At 42.0% G+C, this 27528-nt stretch overlaps 1 protein-coding gene across 1 annotated transcript in view; it reads left to right on the forward strand.

The window, feature by feature from the left end:
• EED (embryonic ectoderm development) overlaps positions 1-27528 on the forward strand; it is a 65770-nt gene that overhangs the window by 18998 nt on the left and 19244 nt on the right. The window contains exons 2-9 of the mRNA XM_089662417.1: positions 561-713; positions 7641-7733; positions 12139-12204; positions 15056-15181; positions 17691-17772; positions 17928-18019; positions 19817-19950; positions 23944-24049. Of these exons, the coding sequence (XP_089518543.1) occupies positions 561-713; positions 7641-7733; positions 12139-12204; positions 15056-15181; positions 17691-17772; positions 17928-18019; positions 19817-19950; positions 23944-24049 (852 nt within the window). The remainder of the gene's footprint in view (positions 1-560; positions 714-7640; positions 7734-12138; positions 12205-15055; positions 15182-17690; positions 17773-17927; positions 18020-19816; positions 19951-23943; positions 24050-27528) is intronic.

The following is a 27528-nucleotide window of genomic DNA, read 5'->3' on the forward strand; positions in this document are numbered from 1 at the left end:
CAGCCACTGCTCTCATCTCCGCAACACCCAGAAATAAAGCGTTCTGTGTAGGTGACGGCTTGTAGCAAAGTATGAGTTTTATGCAAATCATCCATCTACATGTAGTATACATAATAGTATTACTATTGCATAATTAGTCTTTAAAACCTTTTGTTCTGGGAGTTCTGCTTTAATGTATGTGTAAGAGGCTTTCTTATTACTCAGATTGTTCTGCTGCATCTGCTGTTTTTTTTTTTTTTTTTTTTAAGAGTGGAAAAGAGATTTTACAGACATCTCATCCCTGGCTGGGCACGCTGGTAGTTGTAGTTCCTGGACATTGCTCATGCTTGATATTTATGTTCTATTACACAATAAATGTTGAGAAGTATAATATTTTGTAAGTGCATCTGGGATTGAAAAGTATAGATTATTTCAAGAAACATTCTTTGCTTATACTAGTTAATTTTAGCTCATTGTAGTGATACTTTCCATTAAAGAGATCTGGAAAGTCCCATTAATTAACTTTGCTTTTTTTTTTTTTTTTTTTGTTCATATTCATAACAAATGTTTTCTGTACACAGGATGATGCTGTCAGCATAGAGAGCGGCACTAACACAGAACGACCAGACACACCCACAAACACAGCCAATGTCCCAGGCAGGAAGGGTTGGGGCAAAGGAAAATGGAAGTCCAAGAAGTGCAAATACTCCTTCAAATGTGTGAACAGCCTAAAGGTACATCCTGATTACTAATGCATAAACATACCTTACTGTACAATTCTAGGGTGGGAAACCCCGGCTTTCCTGGAAGACTTATAGAAAATGAGTTACTGGTAAGTCTAACTCTGGTTTTCTCAAACTTCTTCCAATACTGCCCCTTGAGATGATAATCAAGGACCTACCCGCTAGGGCTGGGCTACAGCCTGGAGGACTTTGTGCCCTAAAGCCTGATCCTCAGTAGAAAGGAGATCCAGGCGATAATGTATCATGAAGGTAGAGAAACTGGACCAAGTGTCGACCTTACAAATCTGTTCTGGCGAGGCACCAGCTCTCTGCCCAGGATGCTGACAAGGATCTGGTTGAGTGTGCATTAACGCGGGCGGAATTTCTAATAAATTATATGATTCTGTGATGGCCATCCTAACCTATCTAGCTATGGTGGATTTGGAAGCATTAATACTTTTTTTTGCGCTCCCGTGAATTCCTTGGACCTACTAAGATAGGTCAAAAGGCTCCTTCTAACATCTAACAAACTTAATCTCTCTTCCTCTTGCTTGCGGGAGCAGAACAAAAGGTTGGCAAAATTATATCTTGGGACCTATGAAAGGAGGAGGCAACTTTGGGAAGAAACCCAGGATCCGTTTTGAGAACAATGCTATCCTCAAAAACTGATAAAAAGGGCTCTCTGACAGAAAGCGCCTGAAATTCATTAATCCTACGGGCCGATGTGATTGCTACCAAAAATACAGTCTTTAGAGTTAAAAACTATATTGAAGACTTCTCCAGAGGTTCAAAGGGGCAAAGGACCAAAGCTTTAAGGACTAAAGACAGATCCCAACTGGACAGGACCTGACCACTGCCGGCCTGGACTTGGAAAGGGCCCTGAAGAAATCCACTTCACAGGGATCCTTCTGGAGGGGGACCTGAAAGAATACACTAAGGGACGTGGCCTGCAGCTTTTAAAGTACTAACCACAAGGCCCTGATCTGCCCCATCCTGGAAGAAATCTAAGACCGCCGGGATATCTGGAGGGCTCCGACCCTTTTCCAACAACCAGGAGTTGAATTTTTTTCCAGACCTTAGTATAAATGGCTCTGGTTATTGGCTTTTGGCAGTTCACCAAATTCCTCACTACCCTGTCCGAAAATCCCTGAGCTTTCAGGAGTTGTTCTTCAGTAGCCATGCCGCCAACTTTAAAGTCTTTACTGGAGGGTGCAGTACTGGACCTTGAGAGACCAGATCCTCCCTCTCTGGGAGAGGGAACAGAGGAACTGATGCAAGGCTCCACAACAGAGAGAACCATGGTCTCTTCGGCCAAAACGGAGCCACCAGAATGAGGTTTGTCCTTTCCAGCAAATTTTTGCAGGACTGCTGGGATCAGCCTCACTGGAGGGAACGCATAATAGAGACTGAATTGCCACACATTTGCTAGAGCATCTACTCCCAAGGCCCAGTCCCACGGTTTCAGGGAGAACCACTGGCTGACCTTCCTGTTTTCTTAGGAAGCCCCCGGCCTGCCCCATTTCATAGTGGCCGCAAACACTTCCTGGTTCTGAGACCGCAAACACTTCCTGGTTCTGGATGCTGACTTGGGAAGTCAACTAGGGAATTCTGCGCTCCTTTCAGATGGATGGCCGATATCGAACACAAGTTTCGCTCAGCCCAAGACCGTATGCTGTCTGCGATTGCTTGGAGAGGAGGACTTTTTACCCCCGTTTGTTGATGTATGCCACGGTATAGTAGCCACAGCCTCTGCTGGGTCTCTTCATCCTGCACCAGCCTCCCGAGCACTGTTGCCTGCACCGTTTGTGGAGACCAGAGTGATGAGTCTCCTGGCGCCCACCAATGATGTCACTGCGACCAGAACTTCCAGTTCAAACAGCTTGGAGTGGAACGCTCCGCCTCCAGGAAGCCGCGGCCGCCCACCCAGCGGGTAGGAAGCTGCTTCTGCCAGTCCCTACTGGCAGTGACACTGGACATCCTTGGCGGTTCTCCTCTGAGGACTAGAAGGGCAACAGGAGCGCAGCCCCACTCCTCTCTGAGATGGAGAGATCGCGCCTGGCAAGGAGGAGGTACTTACCTAGACAGGAACTACCAGCAATGCTCTTGAGAGTAGGGCTCCTATACAGGTTTTTAAAAGTGCAACCTATCCTTCTGGAGGAAACACAAATACTGAAGAGGGAGGCCTGGAGTTCTGCCTTTTAAGAATCTGAGCTTACGTGTTTCCTGTCCCGGAGCGAGGAGCTCAACGCCTCAAGGGGCTGTCCTGGAAGACATTTTTGATAAAATTACTCGACTCACACTCGATTTGGATGGTGGAATCCTCCCCACTGAATTATTGTATTCTGACAGCCTAAAAGGTATAGGAAAATCCCCATTGGACTTTTAACAGCAGAGAAAAAAAATAACAAAAATGTTAAAAGACCAATTGTCAATTTATTCATGTATAGAGATTTTTGGCCAATAAAAACTGGAAGTGGTTCAACAGCAATAGCATATATGATACAAAGAACTGATTTTTCAACATATACCCTTATAGATTACAAATATACTGGTTCACAAGAGTGCATGATAGCGGCGTGATCTTCCCATAACTCCCAATATGTTTCGGAACAAAGTTCCTTCCTCAGGGTAACAGATATAGTGGTGCTGTGATACAACAATAAGACATCAATAATATACACAATATGAAGAGTTTGAGCGCACATAAATATATATTAAGAAAAAAAAAAATTACAAAAACAGTAGATCCCTATATGTATTTGCTCGAGTAGTTGAAAACTTACAATCAGTATATGTGTCAGTTTAATCGTATCCAATATAAGTAAGAACAACCCACAAAAAGAGGGGAAAAACAGGGCCACCATCTGCCTAAGGTCACCAGGAGTTTTCCAACAGCGCCCCCACAGTCCGCCACATTGCTACAAGAATCCCATAGAATCGCCACAGAAGTGTCTGGCCAATCTGCATCAGATGGAGAAAAAAAAACAACTATAGTTGTCTAAACAGTCTGAAGTGGGATGCCATGCTTGATAATAATGTATTCAAAGATAGTATCTAAAAGTAATAGAACGAAATGTTCATAGGAGTTCTTTTTAGATAATACCAGACAATAGGTTTAGATGTTCAAGCCATATCACATGAATGTATATAGAGTCTTATCGATTGGTTGTTCAAAACATATCACATAAATCTTAGTCTTATATAATGGAGGGAAGTGCCCCTCTGAATGGCCAATGTGGTCCCTGAGGGGGGAGACACGCCCACTGGCCAAATGCGCAGACCCAGCGGGCATTGTGGTGATTTAGTGAGGACTAAGTGTCCTGTGGTTATCTGCTCCTGTCCTAATTAATCTTGCTAGCTCTGTAGTGCACGCACTTAGAGAAACTGACACATATTCGGTCTGTGAAAACGTCTAGTTTATTATAATGAGAAAGTGAGCTTATATATGCAAAATGATGCAAGAGTCATGTGAGCGCTGAATTAGCATTATATTAGTCTTTGGTCATTTTACACTAAAACAATCTCCTTTCAGAATATAGGCGTGATCTCCTATCTAGGTCTGATCTAGGTCTTATCCCTGAAAAGTAATATTTTCTTTGTTCTCAAGTTCACTCGATGGGAGGGGTTGCTGAGCAGACATTTTTGCGTTGAGGACTACAAAGACCAGCAGGCAAAAGATATACACACAACACATATATATTCATACAAAGCATTTAGAAATATAAAAGTAGATATGTTTAAAAAAACATAAACGAAATAGGCATTTTACCATATCCATCACAGTGGGATCGCGAGGCGCCACCACGCCCCCAAAGTGCACGATGACCTCACACGTCACCACTCCACAGGCACATGCACGTTGACCGTCACGCTGCAACACACAGTAGTTGTGGCAAGGGGGCACAAGGCAACGCCATAGAGGCGCAATTACCACATTTTTACACCCCAAGGCTGTATATTCATGTGATATGGCTTGAACATCTTAAACCTGTTGTCTGGTGTTAACTACACAGAACTACTATGAACATTTTTGTTGCTTTGAGACTTTATCTTTGAATACATTATTATCAAGCATGGCATCTCACTTCAATTTGATTAGACAACTATACTTCTGTGGTGATTCTATGGGTTCCTTGTTGCAATGTGGCGGACTGTGAGGGCGCTGCTGGCAAACTTCTGGAAACCTTAGGCAGATGGTGGCCCTGTTTTTCTTCTTTTTGTGGGTTGTTCTTATATTGGATACGGTTATACTGACACATATACTGATTGTAATTTTTCAACTATTGGCGCATATACTATTGCTGTTGAACCTATTCCAGTATTTACTGGCCTTTTGGCCAAAAATCTCTAAACAAATAAAAATTGACAATTGGTCTTTTAACATTTTTTTGATTTTTTTTTTTTTTCTCTGCTGTTAAAGTCCTATGGGGATTTTCCTATACTTTTTTTTTTTTTTTAAGCTTTTTGTTGCAATATTTAGGGATGTTGGCAGTTTCATTGGTTCTGTATTACCAGGCTCATTCCCTGTATTCTGACAGAGGGGAGACTTCCTCACCGCTAGTATACACTAATCAGCGTTGCAGCACTGATCGAGCTGGGAACATCCGACAAGATATTTATACAGAAGTGAACGGTAGATCGACTTCTGTACATCCACAGTGCCCATACAGTAGATGGATTGAAATTCGGTTGGCTGCTGCTGACCCTGACAGATTTAGATTCATGTTTGGCCGGCTTTACTGGTTTAATCTGATTGATGAATAGTATCTTCCTTGCCTATCACATGGAGACACGCTAGAAGTTAAAGGATAAGTTCAGCTTTAATAACATGTTACACCCATATTCAGGGTGTAACATATTATGAAAGCACTGGCCCCCGCTCCCTGCCGATCCCCCGCTTTGACAGCTAGCGGGGCTCTGCTTGCCTCAGCCCCATCACTCCTCTGTGAATGAGGAAGTACAAGTCCTGGCAGCCATAGCGGCTGTTGGCGGCTTGTAGTTCTCAATGAACTTCACAGCACTGTCGTAGTTCATTGAATCTTCCTGTCAGTATATCTGCTTGCTTGTCCCTCGAGTTGGTTCTGGCCAGCTCAGTGGATTGCTTTAAAAAAGTCCTGGATTCTTAGATACACAGAATATAACTGGATATAACATTTATAGGTAAAGTTGATCCAGGGAATATCCGATTGCCTCTCGAGGAATCGGGAAGGATTTTTTTCCCTGCAGGAGCAAATTGGTTCAACTGTGGGTATAGGATTATAACTTTTTTTTTTTTTTGTTACGGTTGAACTGGATGGACTTTTGTCTTTTTTTTTTTTTTTTCAGCCAAAGTAACTATATACTGAGATCTGCAGGAGACCTGCATGGTGCAATGTTTTGATGTCTCCTGCAGCAAAAAATAATAAATGTTATCCTTTTAACAACATTGTTTGTGTTGACATTATCTCAGGCAATAGGCTGCTGGAGGCTAAGGCCTAAAGTTACCACATAGCTGGATAACATCATGATTGTAAAGTCTACAAGCACTTTTAAAGCTTAAAGTGGTTGTGAACTTCAGACATGAAATATGAACAAAGCATATCCCTCCATAGTGTATACTTGTCTCTATCCAGAGTGTCATTTTTGTGTGCTGTTTCATTCCTCTGCTCTCAGCATGAATCACTTCTTTTTTTTTTTTTTTTTGACACCAAGAGAAAAATTGCGACAGGGGAGGGACCTCCAGCAGATTGACAGCCTCAGCTCTGTTCCTGTGTGGTGTATGAAGGGGAAGGGGGTCTCTTCCCTCCAATCAGCTGTCAGAGCTCGCCTCACTGCGCTCTGCAGAGTGTAATTTCAGCTCTACGCCCCCCCCCCCTTTTTTTTTTTTTCTTTTTTCTACTCTCTCAGACAAGTTTAAATATTCAGCACTTTGAACAGATATGGAAAAGTGAAGAATGCAGATATGGCGCCGGCAGAGATGTATATTATCAGCATCTTAGTAATGAGTATAAATAGAGGGCTTGACATCCAATAGGCTACTCCTGATGAAGTTACGTGTTGTGACGCAACGCGTAGGGTCGGCCGATGACGTCAAGCCGCAAACTGGAAGGCTACATGCCGCCATTTTGCAAGTGGGATAACAGCAACCAAATACACTGGAGATCACTGTATCAGTGAGTTTTACACTGCGGTGTCCCAGGAGGACACATTTTAATGTGAGTGCATTCATTTAAAATAAAGGCTGGTTTTGTTGAACATACTACACTATAATCAGCGTTTTTTCACTACTTGACTGCGGAGTGTTAAGTCATGTAAAGGCATATTCAGTGTATTCGTGTGTGTGTGTGTATGTGTGTGTGTGTATGTATATATATATGTATGTAAACCACATTAACTTTAGATTGTGATTTAGGGTGGGTGGGCCTAACGGGCTACCATGGGGGGGGGGAGGGGGTGTCTTTGTTGCTTTGGAGTGTGGGGAAAAAAAAAAATGTGAGAGTATTGGGTTCAGCGACCCAGCGTATGTGTGTGTGTGTGTATGTATATATATATATATATATATATATATATATATATATATTTATATTTTTTTATTCGCTGCATTTTCTATTTACAATTTTGATGCATGTGGGGACACGTTTCATGCCAGCTGCATAACTTAGATTAGGGGTTTATTACGCTCAAGTCTTTTTCACAAGACTGCAGATAAACAGGTACAACGTATATAGGAGGATTTATTTCATCTCTGTGTATCACCTGAGGCCAGCCACTTCACTGGGTATATGTGAGGGTGTACAACCACTTTCAGCCAAATTGTAGCTTAATAAAGTGCTTCAAATGTATTATAACAACTCTGAGCTTTTAATTAAATGAAAGGCAGATTTGAAAACTTGAAATATTTACATGCTTTTTTTTTCATATACGTTAAGCGTTATTTAATACCCTCTCATTTCCCTACAGGAAGATCACAACCAGCCTCTTTTTGGAGTTCAGTTCAACTGGCACAGTAAGGAAGGAGATCCACTAGTGTTTGCTACAGTTGGCAGTAACAGGGTATGTCATACATCGTAACTGCAAATGCACCAATATAGTTGGTTTCCCCTGAGTTACTTTGCATGCACTTTGTATTTCCATTCAGAAATCAAGCCTTTACGTGTCTACAAGTCCCTATGTGCACTGGTTGATCATAGACCGCAATAATGATGGATTAACAGTTGTCACTCATTTCATAATATGACTGTGTAACTGCTACCACACCTGATGATTGTGGCCTGATTCCCAAATACTGGAAAACCCCCAGATCACCATTGTAGTAGATTGGATATTGTGACTTTTGGTGGAAGAGCTCACATTCTCAAAAGGGCTAACTATGACACCTATTACAAAACATGGGTGGCTACATTTAATTATCTCCAACCTCTGCGAGTTTTTTACCTGAAGACAGTCCCATATCTTATTCTACAGCGGCATGCGTCGTAATATGTTTTGATGATTTCCAGGTATGGTATATTTTTACAGTTACATTGGACCAGCTAGGGCCAGTGTAACTACGTATATTCCATATCTTGTTGATGCTCCTGGAAGATGGAAATCATTGGAGGACACCCCCGCTACTCCAGTCATCTCCACTTTTCTTCTGGTGCTGAGCGGCTAGATTGATGCATTCTGAACACAAGAAGTCGGCCTCTCAGCATGGGTGCCAGTCATCTGAATGAATTATTATTATTATTATTATACAGGACTTATATAGCGCCGACAATTTGCTCAGCGCTTTACATCTGGAGGGAGACAGTACAGTAACAATACAGTTCAATACAAGAGGGATTAGAGGGCCCTGCTCCTTGGAGCTTACAATCTAGGAGGGAGGGGATAGTGGTACAAGAGGTGATTAGCTGTGGGGGATGGAGTAGTAGGAAGAGTAGAGGATTCCAGTATTAGCTGGGGTCGGGGTAGGCTTCCCTGAGGAGATGGGTTTTCAGAGATCGCCTAAAAGTGAGCAGAGTAGACGATAGCCTGATAGATTATGGTAGGGAGTTCCAGAGGATGGGTGAAGCCCTTGAGAAATCCTGGAGATGGGTATGGGAGGAGGAGACAAGGGAGCTAGAGAGTAGGTCTTGCGAGGAGCGGAGAATACGGTTTGGGTGGTATTTAGAAACAAGATCGGTGATGTAATTAGGGGCAGTGTTAGTAACGGCTTTATATGTCAGTGTTCGTGTTTTAAATTTTATCCATTGGGCAATTGGGAGCCAATGGAGGGATTGGTAGAGAGGGGTGGCAGATACAGAGCGGTTAGTAAGGTGAATGAGTCTGGCAGCAGCATTCATGATGGACTGGAGTGGGGATAGCCTGCGATGAGGTAGGCCAATGAGGAGGGAGTTACAGTAGTCAAGGCGTGATATAATAAGGGAGTGGATGAGTTGCTTAGTGCTTTCTGGGGTTTGTCAGTGATTGGACCTGGGGCTGAAAGGACAGATTGGAGTCTAGGATTACACCCTGGCGTGAGGGGTGGGACTGATAATAGTGGTGTTGGTCTTGATGGAGAAGTCGGGGGGGCTGGGGGGAATACTAGGAGCTCAGTTTTGGAAAGGTTGAGTTTGAGGAAGTGGAGTGACATCCAGTCCAGTATGTCACTTAGTAGGCTGGTGATGCGATTGGAGACTGAAGGGGTGAGGTGAGGGGTAGAGAGATTTGTGTGTCGTCAGCATAGAGATGGTAGTTGAAGCCGTGAGAGTTTATCAATTGGCCAAGGGAGGAGGTGTAGATGGAGAAGAGAAGGGGTCCAAGGACAGAACCTTGAGGGACTCCAACAGAGAGAGGTAGTGAAGGGGAGATGGCAGCGTTATAGGTAACACATCCAAAGCTTTCTCGGATTGGACGTGGTGGAAAGCATGACATCATTGCCTTGCTTCGCCACCTCTTCCAATCAGAGCACTTTGCATTCATTCAGAAAATGCAAAGCATTCTCTGAATGGCAGCCGTGTTGAGCTGCCAACCTCCTGTATTCACTGTACATCAGGCTAGTCGTTCAGCATGGGACCTGGAAGTAAGAGGAGATCATTGAAGTAGCGGTGTCTCAGTGATTTTTCACCTTCCAGAGGATTCGACCAGGTGTGGTAAATACTCCGTTACATTGGTCTACAAATAGATCAATGCATCTATGTAAAGAAAACCTTTCCTGGAATTTAATTATTGTAGACCTGAGATGACCAGATGAATATAGGTTATACGACTGCTAGTGGCTTCTTATTGCCCAGAGATTTAACGTCCCCCCTCCTTTTCTGTTCCATTTTCATGTGATGTGTACATTTGTTTGAAGGGCTAGCTTTCTTCAGTGTTCTGTTTAAATGCAATGTTTTTTGTACGCAAAACAACTCTTCTGAGTTAGACATGTACATTTATGTATGTATGTGTGTGTATATATATATACAGTCAGGTCCATAAATATTGGGACATCAACACAATTCTAACATTTTTGGCTCTATACACCACCACAATGGATTTGAAATGAAACGAACATGATGTGCTTTAACTGCAGACTGTCCGCTTTAATTTGAGGGTATTTACATCCAAATCAGGTGAACGGTGTAGGAATTACAACAGTTTGCATATGTGCCTCCCACTTATTAAGGGACCAAAAGTAATGGGACAATTGGTTTCTCAGCTGTCCCATGGCCAGGTGTGTGTTTTTCCCTCATTATCCCAATTACAATGAGCAGATAAAAGGTCCAGAGTTCATTTCAAGTGTGCTATTTGCATTTGGAATCTGTTGCTGTCAACTCTCAAGATGAGATCCAAAGAGCTGTCACTATCAGTGAAGCAAGCCATCATTAGGCTGAAAAAACAAAACAAACCCATCAGAGAGATAGCAAAAACATTAGGCGTGGCCAAAACAACTGTTTGGAACATTCTTAAAAAGAAGGAACGCATCGGTGAGCTCAGCAACACCAAAAGACCCGGAAGACCACGGAAAACAACTGTGGTGGATGACCGAATAATTCTTTCCCTGGTGAAGAAAACACCCTTCACAACAGTTGGCCAGATCAAGAACACTCTCCAGGAGGTAGGTGTATGTGTGTCAAAGTCAACAATCAAAAGAAGACTTCACCAGAGTGAATACAGAGGGTTCACCACAAGATGTAAACCATTGGTGAGCCTCAAAAACAGGAAGGCCAGATTAGAGTTTGCCAAACGACATCTAAAAAAGCCTTCAAAGTTCTGGAACAACATCTAATGGACAGATGAGACCAAGATCAACTTGTACCAGAGTGATGGGAAGAGAAGAGTATGGAGAAGGAAAGGAACTGCTCATGATCCTAAGCATACCACCTCATCAGTGAAGCATGGTGGTGGTAGTGTCATGGCGTGGGCATGTATGGCTGCCAATGGAACTGGTTCTCTTGTATTTATTGATGATGTGACTGCTGAAAAATGCAGCAGGATGAATTCTGAAGTGTTTCGGGCAATATTATCTGCTCATATTCAGCCAAATGCTTCAGAACTCATTGGACGCTTCACAGTGCAGATGGACAATGACCCAAAGCAGACTGCAAAAGCAACCAAAGAGTTTTTTAAGGGAAAGAAGTGGAATGTTATGCAATGGCCAAGTCAATCACCTGACCTGAATCCGATTGAGCATGCATTTCACTTGCTGAAGACAAAACTGAAGGGAAAATGCCCCAAGAACAAGCAGGAACTGAAGACAGTTGCAGTAGAGGCCTGGCAGAGCATCACCAGGGATGAAACCCAGCATCTGGTGATGTCTATGCGTTCCAGACTTCAGACTGTAATTGACTGCAAAGGATTTGCAACCAAGTATTAAAAAGTGAAAGTTTGATGTATGATTATTATTCTGTCCCATTACTTTTGGTTCCTTCATAAGTGGGAGGCACATATGCAAACTGTTGTAATTCCTACACCGTTCACCTGATTTAGATGTAAATACCCTCAAATTAAAGCTGACAGTCTGCAGTTAAAGCACATCTTGTTTGTTTCATTTCAAATCCATTGTGGTGTATAGAGCCAAAAATGTTAGAATTGTGTTGATGTCCCAATATTTATGGACCTGACTGTGTGTGTATATATATATATATATATATATATATATATATATATATATATATATATATATATTTTTTTTTTTTTTTTTTTGTAGTGTTTTTATTGAATTGCAAAATCATTTTTACTGAGGGAAAAAAGTTACAAACTTGTGTTCTGTCCAGATTTGATTTTTTGTTTGTCTTTTGTACCTACCGTGTTGCTGTGGTGGAGGGGTGGGTACAAGCTGCCAATCACTGCAGCCTTGATAGAAGGTGTTAAAGAAGCAACCGTTAATAATGGTGACAGCTGAGAGAAGATGCTGGGGTGTGATGTTATCTGATTGCTTTTGTATTCATATCACTTGCTGCTTGTGATTATAAACAAAATTGTGTTACCTCACTTGTTCTCATTCTGGTTACAGGTCACGTTATATGAATGTCATTCACAAGGAGAAATCCGATTACTGCAGTCTTACGTAGACGCTGATGTATCCTTCAGTTTTTGCTCCTGTTTCTGTGCATATTGTAAAGTAAAAAGTATTGCAGGTCTTATTCTCATGCTGAGATCAGTGTATGTGTTCATGCCCCTGGATATTTCAATATAATAGCATTTTTGTTTTGACCCAGAAAATATCTTGTTCTTTCTTCTGTACAGCGAGCGTTTAGCCATCAACTATTCTATGTTAAATGTTTTATTTTGGCCATACTACTTTTGTGGGTGCACTTGTTCTCCTGTGACCTTGAGTCAGCTGGCAGGACAGAACCTCTCCAGGCTCTAAAAGGATCATAACAATATTGACCGGAACCACCCAGCTGCCTGATAGCTTTCTTCTCCTCTCAAACCATGGCTAAGAGCCAGCTGCACCTGCCCCCTCCCCAGCCTGACACTCCAATAGGCACTGAGCGGAGAGCAATGGTCGCAATTCTCCAGTTGGAGAAGACTGATAACTGAATGATCAGCGGTCATGTGATCACTCAGTTGTTGGTCTTCGAGCCAACATGGGGCTGCTGCAGTATCACACAGGTGCTGCAGCATGGAGGTTTACTTTTTTTTTTTTTTAAAAACCCTATACTTCTCCTTTACTCAGAAAAGTGTGTTTTTTGTTTTTTTCAGCAAGTGGAGCTTTAACCCTTGCGCTGCCCCAATCATTTCACACGTTTAAAAATTCTTTAGTTCTGAAGATTACACAAAACCCCAAACATCTTTTCTGAAAGCAGACACCCCTAGAGAATAAGTGGTAGTTCCAATTAATGTCACACGCTATTACTGCAAAGGTCTAAGAAACACAAAATGTCAGTTAAAAAAACACGCTGTAGTGAATTTTAGGGCAAACAAGCAAAATAAATTACCCTAGCACAGTTACCGGGTCGTGTGGAAGCAATTGGGCGGCTGCGCAACCATCCAACTGCTTCCACCTGCCGGTGGGTGGGGGTAGGAGTCTTCCTGTCCATTTTATACACAATCCCAGTGGCTGCAGCCACCAGATTATGTGCAAAACCCCTCGCTGTCAAGTCCTTACGATGTACGGATCTAGCATCAAAAGGGTTTTAAAGTGGTTCTAAAAGTGATTCTAAAGGCAGTTTTCCACCTTAATGCATTCTCTGCATTAAGTTACAAAACCTTTTGTGTGCAGCTTCCCCCATCCCGAGCCCAATGTCGATAGAGCGATTTGCAAGAATGCAGCATTGCAGCTCTTTCTCTTTCCTCACTGGCTTAGTGGCAGCAGTGGGAGCTATTGGCTCCTGCTCTGTCAATCTCAGCCAGTGAGCAGGGAGCTTTGCCAAGCGACACTACGTGTGTCAATGGACACACAGAGCGCAGTTTGGGAGCAAGCCAGCATGAGTGCCCTCATAGTAAGGGGTTTGCTAAGGTTGACCTCAGCAGTGGAGCCAGGAGCGCCAGTGGGGTACCTGAGGAGGATCGGGGCCATTTTCTGCAAAACCAGAGCAGGCAAGTATACCAAGTTTGTTTTTAAAGAAAAAAAATTCCCCTTACAATCTAAGTGGAGCATTAAGGTAAAACATGTTTAGGGTAAAGTATCACCCCCTCTAATACACAATCCAGCACTGTGCCCTTCTACAGGGGCACTCTGCTCTTCTTCTCCCTGCTTTCACAAGCTTTGCTGAGAGCAGCGGGAGCCATTGGTTCCTGCTGCTGTCAGTCAAATCATGTGATGAGGAGCTTGGGGGTGGTGCTACGCCATGCTATCTGTCTCAGTGGACACAGGCAGCATGGCTCAGGATCAAGCACACATGTTCCACAATAGGAAGCTGCTTCCTATTGTGGCACACCAAGAAGCGGAGGAACCAGGAGCGCCATCAGGAAATCCCAGAAGTGGAGATTCCAGGCGTTCGCACAAAGCAGGTGAGTGTGAGCCTGTTTGTTGTTTAACAAAAATAAAATGTAAGACTTACCAGTCACTTATAGTCCTGCTAGTCAGGGTGTTGTGAACAGACTTTTGTATAGATGTCCGTAGTATAAACTGCAATTACTGAGAGATTTATCCATCATCAGACGGCACAATCTGAGGTTCAGTCAAATCCAGTCAGTACAGTAGTAGCAGCCTGCCTCCAATCACGTTAAATAAACCATCCTACTTTGGGAATCGTTTGCTATGTATAAAATGTTTATTTGTGACACACAAAAATGCATACATAGAGTTACAAAAATGACAAAATGTTTAAAATCTTATCAATGTTAAAATCGTTAATACTGACCCAGAACCATTATGATTTCCCTTTAGGATGTTCTATGGTGCATGCTCAAGACAGGCCAAAAATTTGATAGTCAAAATTGGAAGCTGTACTTCTAGCGCTTCTAGTAGTATATGAGTTTTATAATGACACCAAAGCTTTTGTTGTTGGGGTTTTTTTTTTTTTTTTGTTTGGCTTTTTTTTTCCCTATAAATAACAAACATGTCATACTTACCTGCTCTGTGCAATGGTTTTGCACAGAGCAGCCCCTGATCCTTTTCTTTTCGGGTCCACACCGTTGCACCTGGCTCCTCCTCGAGCAGTTCCCCCAGGGAAAGCCACTCTCCCTGGGGGCACCGCTTTGTGCTCCTCCCTGAGCAACTGCTCTATGCGTCCATAAGACAGAGTCGCAGCTCCACCCTGCTCTCTCCTCATTGGCTCACTGGTTGTGATTGACAACAGTGGGAGCCAATAGCTCTTGCTGCTGTTAGCCAATGAAGGGTAAGAGTCCCCAAACAGCATAGGCTGTCGAATGTTACTGGATTGGGAGGGGCTCAGGTAAGGATTGGGGGGATGGGCACTGCACATAGGTTTGTACAATGCAGCAGTTTTCTTTTGTGTGTTCTCCTTAAGTGTAAGATATAGGCAGATGAAAACTTCTACACCTGTGCATGGACGTATGACAGCAACACAAGTCACCCACTCCTTGCAGTGGCTGGGTCCAGGGGGATCATTCGTATTATTAATCCTATCACTATGCAGTGTATCAAGGTTAGTGGATGCAATGTAATATACTCTTCTCCTATCTGCTGAATAGGTCACTTATTTCAGTATTTGTATTAAAGCTATTGCAGTAGGTCTCCTGGCTACTATCGCAGCTTTTATTTCTCTCAGCTGGCAACTAAACCCCAGCTAACCCATTCATTCTGATGTTGCTATATTTGGTTTGGGGATCTCTATTTCTTGACCTTTTGTCACAAAAGGGTTAAGTACTCCTGTTACATACATTATCATGCAAAAGTAAGCAGCTGGTGTGCAAGCGTTCATTTTCACCTACCTTTGTTAGCTGGAAGTACTTCGCTACCCGCGTCCCTCAAAATCCATAGGTAAATTTTCAATTTTTGGGATGTTAAAACCTAAAGCTCATCATAATATAAAAACACTAAATGCAGCTCTGTTTTATTGTAAAACAAAATAAATACATTGTTCAAATGCGAGCTGTGTAATTCCCTGAATATGACTTGGTGTCAAATTGCAGTCCCTGTACAGCGGAGCTCTGAGATGGAGAGGAAGGAGGACATTCAGGGGCTAATCAGATCATGTACTTACCAGAAGCATGCTGATAGGAGGAGAAAGCAGAATAACAGATTTTATTAGGTTATGTGAGTTGTGATTTTGCATTCCAGAAAAATTTAAATATGTATCAAATTTGTAAAGAGGTAATATGCGAGTGCTATCTAAAACTGCTAGAACACCAAAAAGGTAACCAAGAATGAACCTTCCAACAGAATACATATAAAGGTACAGCGCTAAAATAACATAAAGAAGGACAGCATATTATAGCATAAAATAAAGTGCAGAGTATTGGATCACACTGAGGTGAACTTGAGTGAATAAAAAGTCCCAAGAAAAATGAGGGCCCACGTGGGGATCTGGTAGATCCTAATGAGTGCGTGGGGCAGGGTTCCAGTGTACCACACGGTGAATCTAGGGTAAAAAAGTGCGCACTCACCAGAAGTGCGTCAAAAATACGCATGTGAAATTATCCTGTTTCATCAGGTAGTGGTCATCTACTGCCAAGGTAAGGTCAGGATCATACACCTTCCAATCGCAGCTCAGGGTAGGTACTCCAAGAGTCTCAAACGTGTCACCATCTGTGGTTCCTTTGAACAGGTTCTGCAAGTGGGGACTCTCAATGAAGAGAGCCCAATAAGGGACACCACATAGCGTGATACCGTAGACACTGAGTTTATTGTATCAAAGGGTAACACAGCAATGAAAGGTGGAGATAAAAATGAAGGTAAACACTGACCAGATACCGTTCAGGATGGTCACCAGCGGTGGTCAGACGTCCGGATACTGTAGCCCCTCTGATGCGTTTCGTGCGATGCACATTATCAAAGGGTGCTGGGCTTACAAATTTGCCCATTAATTCAAGGTGTCTATAGTAAAAGTACACATTAACCGATTCCCGTCCGTTGTATAGCAGAAAGACTGCTACAGGGCGGTGGGTGCGCAAAATTAAAATCACATGTATGTATGTGTATGTACGTATGTATGTATATATGTGTGTGTGTGTGTATATATATATATATATATATATATATATATAGATATGTGTGTGTATATATGTGTGTATGTATATGTGTTTGTGTGTAAATATATATATATATTTGTATTTGACTGCATTTCTCACCTGCACCTGGTGATCGCTGAGTATTACCGACAGTTCTCTCCCCTGTCAGCTCCTGCACACTGCTTTGTAGGGCTCTGCATAGCCCAGCCATACAAAGCCGTATGCTTACAGTGGAAAGCACACAAACAGCCCCACAGTTAACCCTTTCCTGCCCAGTGACATTAGTAAAGTGTCAGTGCTTTTTATTAGCATTTATCTCTGTATTGGTGTCACTGGGGATGTCAGTGACACCAAGTCAGTTCTCCCCCAGTGTCAGAATGCCTGCTGCAGTCCCGCTAAGCCGCTGATCGCCGCCATTACTAGTAACAAAACAAAAAAAATTCCACTATATATACCGCCATTTGTAAACACTATAACTTTCACTTAAACCAATTAATTTACACGTATTGGGAATCACAAATTTTTTTTGTTAAAGATGTTTAATAGCAAAAAGTCAAAAATATAATATTATTCTCAAAATTGTCAGCCTTTTTTGTTTATAGTGCAAAAAATAAAAACCGCACAGGCGATCAAATACCACCGAAAGAAAGCTCAATTCGTGGGGAAAAAAGGACATAAATTTGATTTGGGTGCAGCATTGCATGACAGTGCAATTGTTAAAGTGACGCAGCGCCGTAACATGAAAAATGGCCTAGTCAGGAAGGCTCTGGAGGGCAAGTGGTTAAAGAAAAGTCACAACCATGCAACTGTAGATGAAAAAGCATAGGTGGAGAAACAAGAAAAATAGAGCTGGTTGGCTTCACAGCAGAGCACCACAATTTGCACATAACCTGCTTGTTCAAAGTCTTAGTTTTTCCATTACATAACCTGATCATTGTTATTAGATGTTTTTCTTTTAATCCTGCTTTCTGTTTCTCGTTACAGCACTATGTGGGCCACGGCAATGCAATCAATGAATTAAAGTTTCACCCAAGAGACCCAAATCTTCTGTTATCTGTAAGCAAAGGTAATTTTCTGCACTTAATAGGTATGGAAGGAGTACTGAGCCTGTGGAATCTGTCTGTTTTTCAGTGACTATGTGACAAAGACAATTGTTAACATTTTCCATGCATTTTGAATAATTACATTTGAATTGGCAAAACTGCTTTGCTGTTCCTGCAGACCATGCACTGAGATTGTGGAATATTCAGACTGACACTCTGGTTGCAATATTCGGAGGTGTAGAAGGTCATAGAGATGAAGTATTAAGTGCGGTAAGTTGTTCTCTGCTTCTTGTTCTGTCATCTGGCTTTCATTCAAAGTGTTTCTTAGCCCCGGTTCACATATATGTGGCCGTGTGGGCCACATTTTGTGCAGCCACGAGAGCCCATTCATTTGAATGGACTCCCGTGCCCTGTGACACGCAGAGATAAAGTCCCTGCACTTCTTCCGAAAATGCAGCCCGCACGGGAACCTCGGTTCTCGGTACGGTTGCATTTTCCAGTGCGGGCGGCGTGCCATTAGAACTATTGGCACCCGCCTGCGGGTCCGCATTTCTCGGTGGCGCAGCTGCACAGATTTTCATGCAGATCTGCAGTGAAACCACCCGCACATAAGTGAACCTAGCCTTAATGCTGAACAGAAGCGCATCTGCTGAGCGAGTTGGGCTCCATGCACACTGGCTTCACTTCCAGTCCGGACACTTCTACCCCCTTCCTGCCCAGGCCAATTTTCAGCTTTCAGCGCTATCACACTTTGAATGACAATAGCGCAGTCATGCAGCACTGTACCCATATAAATGTTTTAGCATTTTTTTGAGACGGATAAAGCTTTATTTTGGTGGTATTTATTCACCGCTGGGATTTTAATTTTTTTTGCTATGTAAATTAAAAAGTCCAAAAATTTTGAAAAAAAAGTGTTTTTCTTATAAAATTTTGCAAATAGTATTTCATTATACATCTTGGCCAAAATGTATTCCGTTGTTTTTAGTAAAAAAAGTTAGTCAATTAGTCAATTGGCCAATCAGTGATCACATGATCGGGACCTCGTACAGAGTCCTGTCCGACGATCGGTGTTCCACTGTGTTCGGAGGACACAGCGGGCACTGGATCGCGGTGCTGCGTGCTCCCAGGGAGCACGCACAAGCAGGGTGCGGGGAGTCCGTTTATAAACAACCGCCCGACCCTGCACTGCCACCGTCCAGCCGTTTATATACAACGGCCAGACGGGAAGTGGTTAAAAAATTGCTGCTTCTACAGGAGTTGTGTTTTGGAGGCATATTTTAAACTCAACGTTAGAGGCAGGAAAAAAAAACCCACCTGGTCTGCGTTGTTGACCAAATCTATAGATTATGAAATATAATATTTCTCTGATATGATTTGGTAAATGAAGAGTTCTTACCCAGAAGTGAAACAACCAAAATTTATTGTTGAATAGGATGGAGATCTAAACTAACACAAACAATCTATCTAGTTACATAAAAGAAACAGTATTACGAAAGCTCGAACATATTACAAAATACGAACGACAGAAAAGACTTAAGACAAACGTTTAGGTGCAAGGGATGTATTCCATAATTAGCACAGCAGCACAGTAGCTAAATGGTTAGCATTTCCACCTGGTAGTACTCAGGTCGTTGGTTTGAATCCCAACCACGGCACCACGTGCCTGGAGTTTGCATGTTCTCCCTGTTCCTGCGTGGGTTTCCTCCGGGTACTCCGGTTTCCTCCCACACTCCAAAGACATGCTGGTAGGTTAATTGAGATCTGAGCTCACTCATTGTTTCCATGCATTTCAAATATAATGGGATAACTGCATTAGCTGCATAGAGAAAAAAATTCTAGAAAAGGGCAGAAGAACTGCAAGAAAAATGCGCAATGGTGCAGCATTCTTCAGCATTGTTCTCTGCTCGATGTCGAATTTACTCTGCACCAGTTTTTTTATATTTCTGTGAAGACAGGCTCACTATGCTTCAAGGTCCTTGCTTACCTTTGAACAGTTTTCTTAGCATGTTTATAATATCAACAGCTTTGTGTCAGTATGCGTTAATGGTTTGCATATGTTGCTTATAGGACTATGATCTGCTAGGAGAGAAGATTATGTCGTGTGGAATGGACCATTCACTCAAACTGTGGCGACTAAACTCAAAAAGAATGCATACTGCAATCAAAGACTCCTATGAATACAATCCTAACAAAACAAATAGGTGACCTGTCTTTGTGTGTGTGTGTGCGTGTGCGTACAATATGTACAACCCTAATTCTGAAAAAGTTGTGACCCTTTGTAAAATCTACTTAATGCAATGCTTTTCAAATCTCATATTTTATTCACAATAGAAAACATATCAAATGTTTAAACTGAGAAAATCTACCATATTAAAGAAAAATAAAAGGTATTGATGGCAGCAACATGTCTCAAAAGTTGGGACAGGGCAACAAAAAGCTGGCAAAGTGGTATAGCAAGAAAGAACTTGAGGATCATTTTGCAATTAATTTGGTTGACCACTTGCCCTCCAGAGGATTTACCCCTCTTCCTGACCAGGCCATTTTTTTGTGTTTATGGAGCTGTGTTATTTTAACTGACATTTGCGCAGTCATGCAATGCTGCACCCAAATGAAATGTCTTTTTTTTTTCTTTACCACGCAAATAGAGCTTTTTTCAGTTGATTGCCTTTTTTTTTTTTTTTTTGCGCTATTAAAAAAGGCAATTTTGATAAAAAATAATTTTTTTTTTACTTTTTGCTATTAAACATGTCCACTAGAAAAATGTAAAAAAATCTAATTTTGTCATAAATTTAGGCCAAAATGTATTCTGCTACATGTCTTTGCTAAAATAAAAATCCCAATACGTGTAAATTAATTGGTTTACGTGAAAGTTACAGCATTTACAAATGGTGTATATATACTGGAATTTTTTTTTTGTTTTTGTTTACTAGTAATGGCGGCGACCAGCGAATTATGGCGGGACTGCAGGATTGTGGCAAGCATTCTGACACTGGGGAAAACTGACTTGGTGTTGCTGACATCCCCAGTGACACCAGTACAGTGATCAGTGCTTATAAAAAGCACTGGCACTGTATTAATGGCACTGGGCATGTGGGGTGATCAAAGGGTTTACTGTGTGCTGTTTTACTGTGTGTGTGTGTGTCACTGTAAGAACACTGCTTTGTATGGCTCTGCTATGCAAAGCCATGCATAGCAGTGTGCGGGCGCTGACGGAAGAGAACTGTATTGTTTACTTACATTTCTCTCCCTCCATTGGTAATGCTCCACGATCACCGGGTGCCGGTGAGTACTCACCATCCGGGACCCGGTGATTGACAGTTGAGGCCGCGAATAGCAGCACAGGTAGGGCGCGCACGCCCCCTACTCGGAACGTGATTTGCGCACCCATGCCGCCCTGTAGCAGAATTACAGTTATAGGGTAGACGGGAAGCAGTTAATTGGCAACACGTCAGTAACGATTGGGTATAAAGAAACATTTTAGAGAGTCAGTGTCTCAGAATGAACCACTGTCCATCTGCCCTATAGCAGATTTACTGCTACAGGATGAACTTTCTGTGCAAAATCATGTATATAAATGTGATTTTGCATTACCACCACTTGGAGGGGTGCCTGCTGCTGGAGTGCCACATTTGCTGTCATTAAACACAGCAGAAGCTGATCAACAGGTGCCGGCTATTGGATGAGCTTCGGTAGCTGTTGATCTCCGAGGAGACTGACAGAACACAGCTCTGCCTATGTAAACAAGGCAGAGCTGTGTTATGTCTATGGCGATCTGCATATTCGGGGATTGCCTAGTTAAAATTCATTGTACACACAAAAACACTGGCTAGGCACACACTCTTTGATTACCCTAGATGTTTACCCCCTTCCCAGCCAGTGTCATTTATACAGGGACAGTGTATATTTTTAGCACTGATCACTAGTCGTGTCACTGGTTGCCACAAAGTGTCAGTGTCAGACTGTCCGCTGCAATATCGCAGTCCCACTATAAGTCGCTGATCGCCACTATTACCAGTATAAAAAAAGAACTCCAGTATATATACTGCCATTTGTAGACGCTATAACTTTTGCGCAAACCAATCAGTATACGCTTTTGGGATTTTTTTTAATACCAAAAATATGTAGCAGAATACATTTTGGCCTAAATTTATCAAGAATTTTTAATTTTTATTGGGATATGTTTTACAGCAAAAAGTAAAAAGTATTGTTTTTTTTCATTAATAACGCAAAAAATAAAAAAAACCCAGAGGTGATCCAATACCAATAAGCTCTATTTGTAGGAAAAAAAATTACATAGATATAATTTTATGTACAGCATTGCATTACTGTGCAATTGTTAGTTAAAGTAACGCAGTGCCGTATCACATTCATGGCATGCTCATGAAGGGGGGGGGGGGGGGGGTAAATCTTCCAGAGATCAAGTAGTTAAAGATGGGCAGACGTTCACCAATCTGTGAAAAGCTGCCTCTAAAAATTGTCAATTTCAGCATAATGTTCAATTAAACATTGCAAAAACTTTAAATATATCATCTACAGTACATAATATCCTCAAGATTCAGAGAATCTTGAAAAATCTCTGTGCGCAAGGGACAAGGCCGAAACACCCAAGCTCTTCAGGCCCTCAAAGGGCACTGCATTAAAAAACAGACATGATTCTGTGGCGGATTTCACTGCATGGACTAAGGAATACTTCCAAAAATCACTGTCTGTGAACAGTTTGCCATGCCATCCAAAAACACAGGGTAAAGCTCTATCATGCAAAGAAGAAGCCATATCTGAACATGATCCAGAAACGCCGCCATCTCTGGGCCAAAGCTCATATAAAATGGTCTGTTGCAAAGTGGAAAACTGTCTGTGGTCAGACAAATCAAAATTTGACATTCTTTTTGTCAGCCATTGCCGCCGCGTATGCTGGACTAAAGAGAAGAGGGACTTTCCAGCTTATCAGCACTCTAAAAACCTTTATCTCTGATGGTATGGGGGTGCATTAGTGTGTATGGAATGGGTAACTTGAAATCTGGAAAGGCACAATCAGTTCTGAATGATATATTTAGGTTTTAGCAGCGTTTGCTCTTGCAAGAATGGGACAACATTCCTCTCCAAAAACTCCAGCAACTGCTCTCAGTTCCCAGAAATGTACAGAGTGTTGTTGAAAAAAAATAAAAAATAGGGGATGCTACACCATGGTACACATGGCCCTGTCCTAATGTTTTTGGAATGGGTGGTGTACTTTGCCAGATTTTTATTGCCCTGTCCCAACTTTTATGGAATTGGGGATGTAATTTGCATGTTTTTTGATGCCTTGTCCCAACTTATTTGCAATTGGCGATATACTTTGCTAGCTTTTTGTTCCCCTGTCCCAACTTAATTGGAATTGGGAATGTTCTTTGCCAGAGAACTTTTTTGATGTGTCGCTGCTATTTCAACATGCTTATTTTTTTATTAAAATAGTGCATTTTCTTTCTTGGAATTGGGGATATATTAGCTTTTTGAGTTCAGGTAATCCAAATTAATTGGTTATTATTGGGGGATTTACCTGTTGTGACAGAACAGTTGATTTTCCACTGCAGGTAATATGTAAGTTGAAGCATGAATTTTGAAAGTGTAGTTTTGCACACCGATGATGTAGGTACACATCCCAGGCCTGTGCTGCATTCCTTGATGATGCTGTGCCAGGTTAAACTGTTAGGGGTCATTCAGACGGGTGCTTTGACCCATCCTCCATGCTCAGTTGCTTTTGTTGCATATGCATCCATCCCAGAGTTGTACATGGGCAGCCTATAGGAGTGGATATAGAAACTGCATGGACACAGTCACATGTCATAGTTTGATATGCAGGCATGAACGGTTACATGGATCTGAATGAATGGATGTGCATGGAACTGACTGGCTGCCTACCTGCCGCTCTGAGGTGGATGCACACAAAGAAAAAATTGGCTGAGAACAGGTCTCAGTGCCCTTCTGAATGGAGCCCATAAGTGGGTACAGCAGCATAGGTGCACAATGAAGCAGATTTTACATAAACAAGCAAGCCCTCCTTTTTCCTGCCAGAATGATGAGCTCATGCTGATCTCTCTCTTTTAGTGCTCTAAAAGTGAATCCTGCACAGTTTAATTCTGCCCTTTTAACACTGCCTTTAATACTTCTCACATGATACTCTTGAAAAATATCAACCATGTCTTATGTTTTCACAGGCCGTTTATTTCACAAAAGATCCATTTTCCTGATTTCTCTACAAGAGACATTCACAGAAATTACGTAGATTGTGTCAGGTGGCTTGGAGACTTGATACTGTCAAAGGTAAACCATTAAGCTTTATTGCAGTGGTCTATGTGTAAATAGAACATGCTACAATACAACTCACCTGCTGCCCATAGGCATCTCTGGCCCAGGAATTTGTGTTTGGCTGGTAACAGTGTGTGGCTTATAGGCAGTAATGGCCAGTCTGCCCCTACCCTTTAATTTGAGACTTTTTTTTTCAGCTTAATGATGGTCTTGAGCACCAGAGCGTGCCGGGTCTTTCCTAAGCCTATCAGAGCATATACAGTTGTGTTCAAAATAATAGCAGTCAGACATCACTAACCGGATCAATCACTGTTTTTGGTAGAAATGATATTTCTACATGGCAAATAATTTACTAGCAGGTATAGTAGAGTAATAGAAATCCAACAGACCCAACAGTCATGACATGCATGCTGCTGATTCTGTGTCATTGAATCACTCATTGAAAGGGGCATGTTCAAAATAATAGCAGTGTGGAGTTCTATTAGTGAGGTCATTCATTCTTTGAAAAACAGGTGGCAATTATTGCCCTTATTTAAGGAAGGAAGGCAGCAAATGTTGTACATGCTGGTTACAGTGCATTTCTCTCTGAAATTCTGAGGAAAATGGGTCGTTCCAGACATTGTTCAGAAGAACAGCGTACCTTGATTAAAAAGTTGATTGGAGAGGGGAAAACATTTAAAGAAGTGCAGAAAATGATCGGCTGCTCAGCTAAAATGCTGGCAAATGCTTTAAAATGGCAACCAAAACCTGAAAGACGTGGAAGAAAGCGAAAAACTGCCATTGGAATGGATAGAAGAATAGCCAAAATGGCGCGGACTCGGCCAACAATCAGCTCCAGGAAGATGAAAGAAGGTGTAAAGTTCCCTGTGGGTACTGTTACAATTAGAAGACGCCTATGTGAAGCCAAGCTATCTGCAAGAAGCCCCGCAAAGTCCCACTGTTGGAAAAAAGACGTGCTGAAGAGGTTACAATTTGCCAAAGAGCACACTGACTGGCCTAAAAAGAAATGGCGCAACATTTTGTGGACTGATGAAAGTAAGATTGTTCTTTTTGGGTCTAGTGGCCGGAGACAGTTTGTCAGACGACCCCCAAACACTGAATTCAAGCCACAGTACACTGTGAAGACAGTGAAGCATGGTGGTGCAAGCATCATGATATGGGGATGTTTCTCATACTACGGTGTTGGGCCTATTTATCGCATACCAGGGATCATGGATCAGTTTGAATACATCAGAATACTTGAAGAGGTCATGCTGCCTTATGCTGAAGAGGAAATGCCCTTGAAATGGGTGTTCCAACAAGACAACGACCGCAAACACACCAGTAAACGTGCAACATCTTGGTTCCAGACCAACAAGATTGACGTTATGGAGTGGCCAACCCAATCCCCGGATCTTAATCCAATAGAAAACTTGTGGGGTGACATCAAAAATGCAGTTTCTGAGGCAAAACCAAGAAATAGAGAAGAACTGTGGAATGTAGTCCAATCATCCTGGGATGGAATACCTGATCACAGGGGCCAGAAGTTGGGTGACTCCATGCAACACAGATGTACAGCAGTTCTCAGAAACAGTGCGACTACAACCAAATATTCATTAAGTCATTCAAAGGAAAGCAAAATCTTCAAATATTTTTCAGTTTATATAGTGAATGTTTGAGTTTGTAAAGAAGAATACAAACACTGCAGTTTTTTTAAACCGTCTAATATTCACTTTTCTACAGTTTTTTTTTAGAGGAACAACACAAATTTGATATCTTTTTTTCATGCTTTGATTTGGAATAGAATGTGTCGTGTTCCCAATGCATTTGTGTGTATGGAAATAAAAGCTATTAGAAGGATTTTCAGTTTTTTCAACACACTATTATTTTGAACACAACTTTAAATACTAACGCCAGAGAGTTTAATAGCAGGACGTAATTCTAGAATGTAGCCTGGAAGAGTGTTGTTTTTTTCTTTGCACTCTGGGACTGTATAAAAAGGTTCTAAACATCACAGTAGGCTAGAATTGGTATGCTACAAAAAAGAGATTAATAAAGTGGTTTTTAAAGCCTCAAGGTTTTTACGCTTAATGCACTCTCTGCATTAAGGTAAATCTTCTAGCAATCTAGCGCTGTGTGCAAGAGCAGCGGCTCTCACCCTCCTCACTAGACAGATTGATGTTAGATGGAGACATTGGCTCCTGCTGTCAGTCAAATGCTATCCACACCTCTGTGCCTATAGATGCAGCCAGCAGGGCTCAGGAGTGAGCCTGCATGAGAACTCCCCCTAGCAAAGGGCTTGCTGGGGGAAGGGGAGATACGCGAAGGGGGGATGAGCCAGAACCATTGTCGGGGGACCTGAGGATCTGGGCTCCTCTGTGCAAAACCATTACACAGAGCAGGTAAGTATAATATGTGGGGGTTTTTTTAATTACTTTAAACCCTGAATCTTTAATATCACTTTAATCATTGCGTGCATCGGTGTGCAGTTAATTTTCCCAAATCATCTTCCAAGACAGCACATGTAATAGGAGTCTCCTCAACAGTTAATGTGTCACCAAAAACACTTCAAAAAGACCTTCTTCCAAACTAGTCAGTACATGTTTTCTCTGTCAGGAAGAGAGACCTGTTGCCTGAAAGCTGGGTAGAAGAGCTTCTGTCCTTCTTCAGCTGTCTTTTTTCCTTACAACCTTTTTTTTTGTCCCCCTTCAGGTGACCTAAATCTTTGCGCTCCAGAACCCCTCCCCATTACCGGCAGGAGGCATGGTTCCCCCTTTTCTAGTGCCTGAGGGAAGGCCATATTTTGAATATGCTCAGCCCCTTGCCATCCACAGCTACCTTCCTGTCCTTTGAGTTTTCCTTGCAGTGTGTGCTCTGTAGCACGGGTGGCGAAGGCGGGAGGCTGTGTACTGGGAAGGATTGCACTACTTACATGTATGGAGGCTCCTTTTTCTGCTAGCTCCCCCAGTAGCTGGGGAATTATCAGTAACGGGAAGCTAGAAGCCGTGATTCAAGCCTAATTTTCAGCAGAATGCACATTTTTGTACACACTCGCTGCTTATGTATGTACAGTGGGGGGAAATAATCGATCCCCGGCAGATTTTGTACGTTTGACACTTATAAAAAATTATAGACCTTTCATTTCTTTGTCATAGGTGTATTTTAAATGATAGACACAGAATATCAACCGAAAATCCAGAAAATACACAATACAAATGTTATAAATGGAGTTAAATGTGGATGTCCTCCTGCGGTTATTATGGATGATGCAAATCTAGTTATAGCTGCTGCCACTCAACTTATACCAATAAGTGTAAACACAATTTATAAATATATAGATCAATTTTAACACATGTGCAATAATCTCGTGCTATAAAATGCTAGCCGTGCCAACATAATGGTGCTCAGTGGAAAAAATTACAAAAAATGCAATTGAATGTTCACCAATATAAAGTGAAAAAAACATAAAAATTATGTATATCCAGAAAATTGTGTAAGTGGTTCACATTCTGTGC

The sequence above is a fragment of the Staurois parvus genome, unplaced genomic scaffold, assembly GCF_062004578.1.
Source record: "Staurois parvus isolate SC_StPar_1 unplaced genomic scaffold, SC_StPar_1.0 ptg001468l, whole genome shotgun sequence".
NCBI classification, from domain to species: domain Eukaryota; kingdom Metazoa; phylum Chordata; class Amphibia; order Anura; family Ranidae; genus Staurois; species Staurois parvus.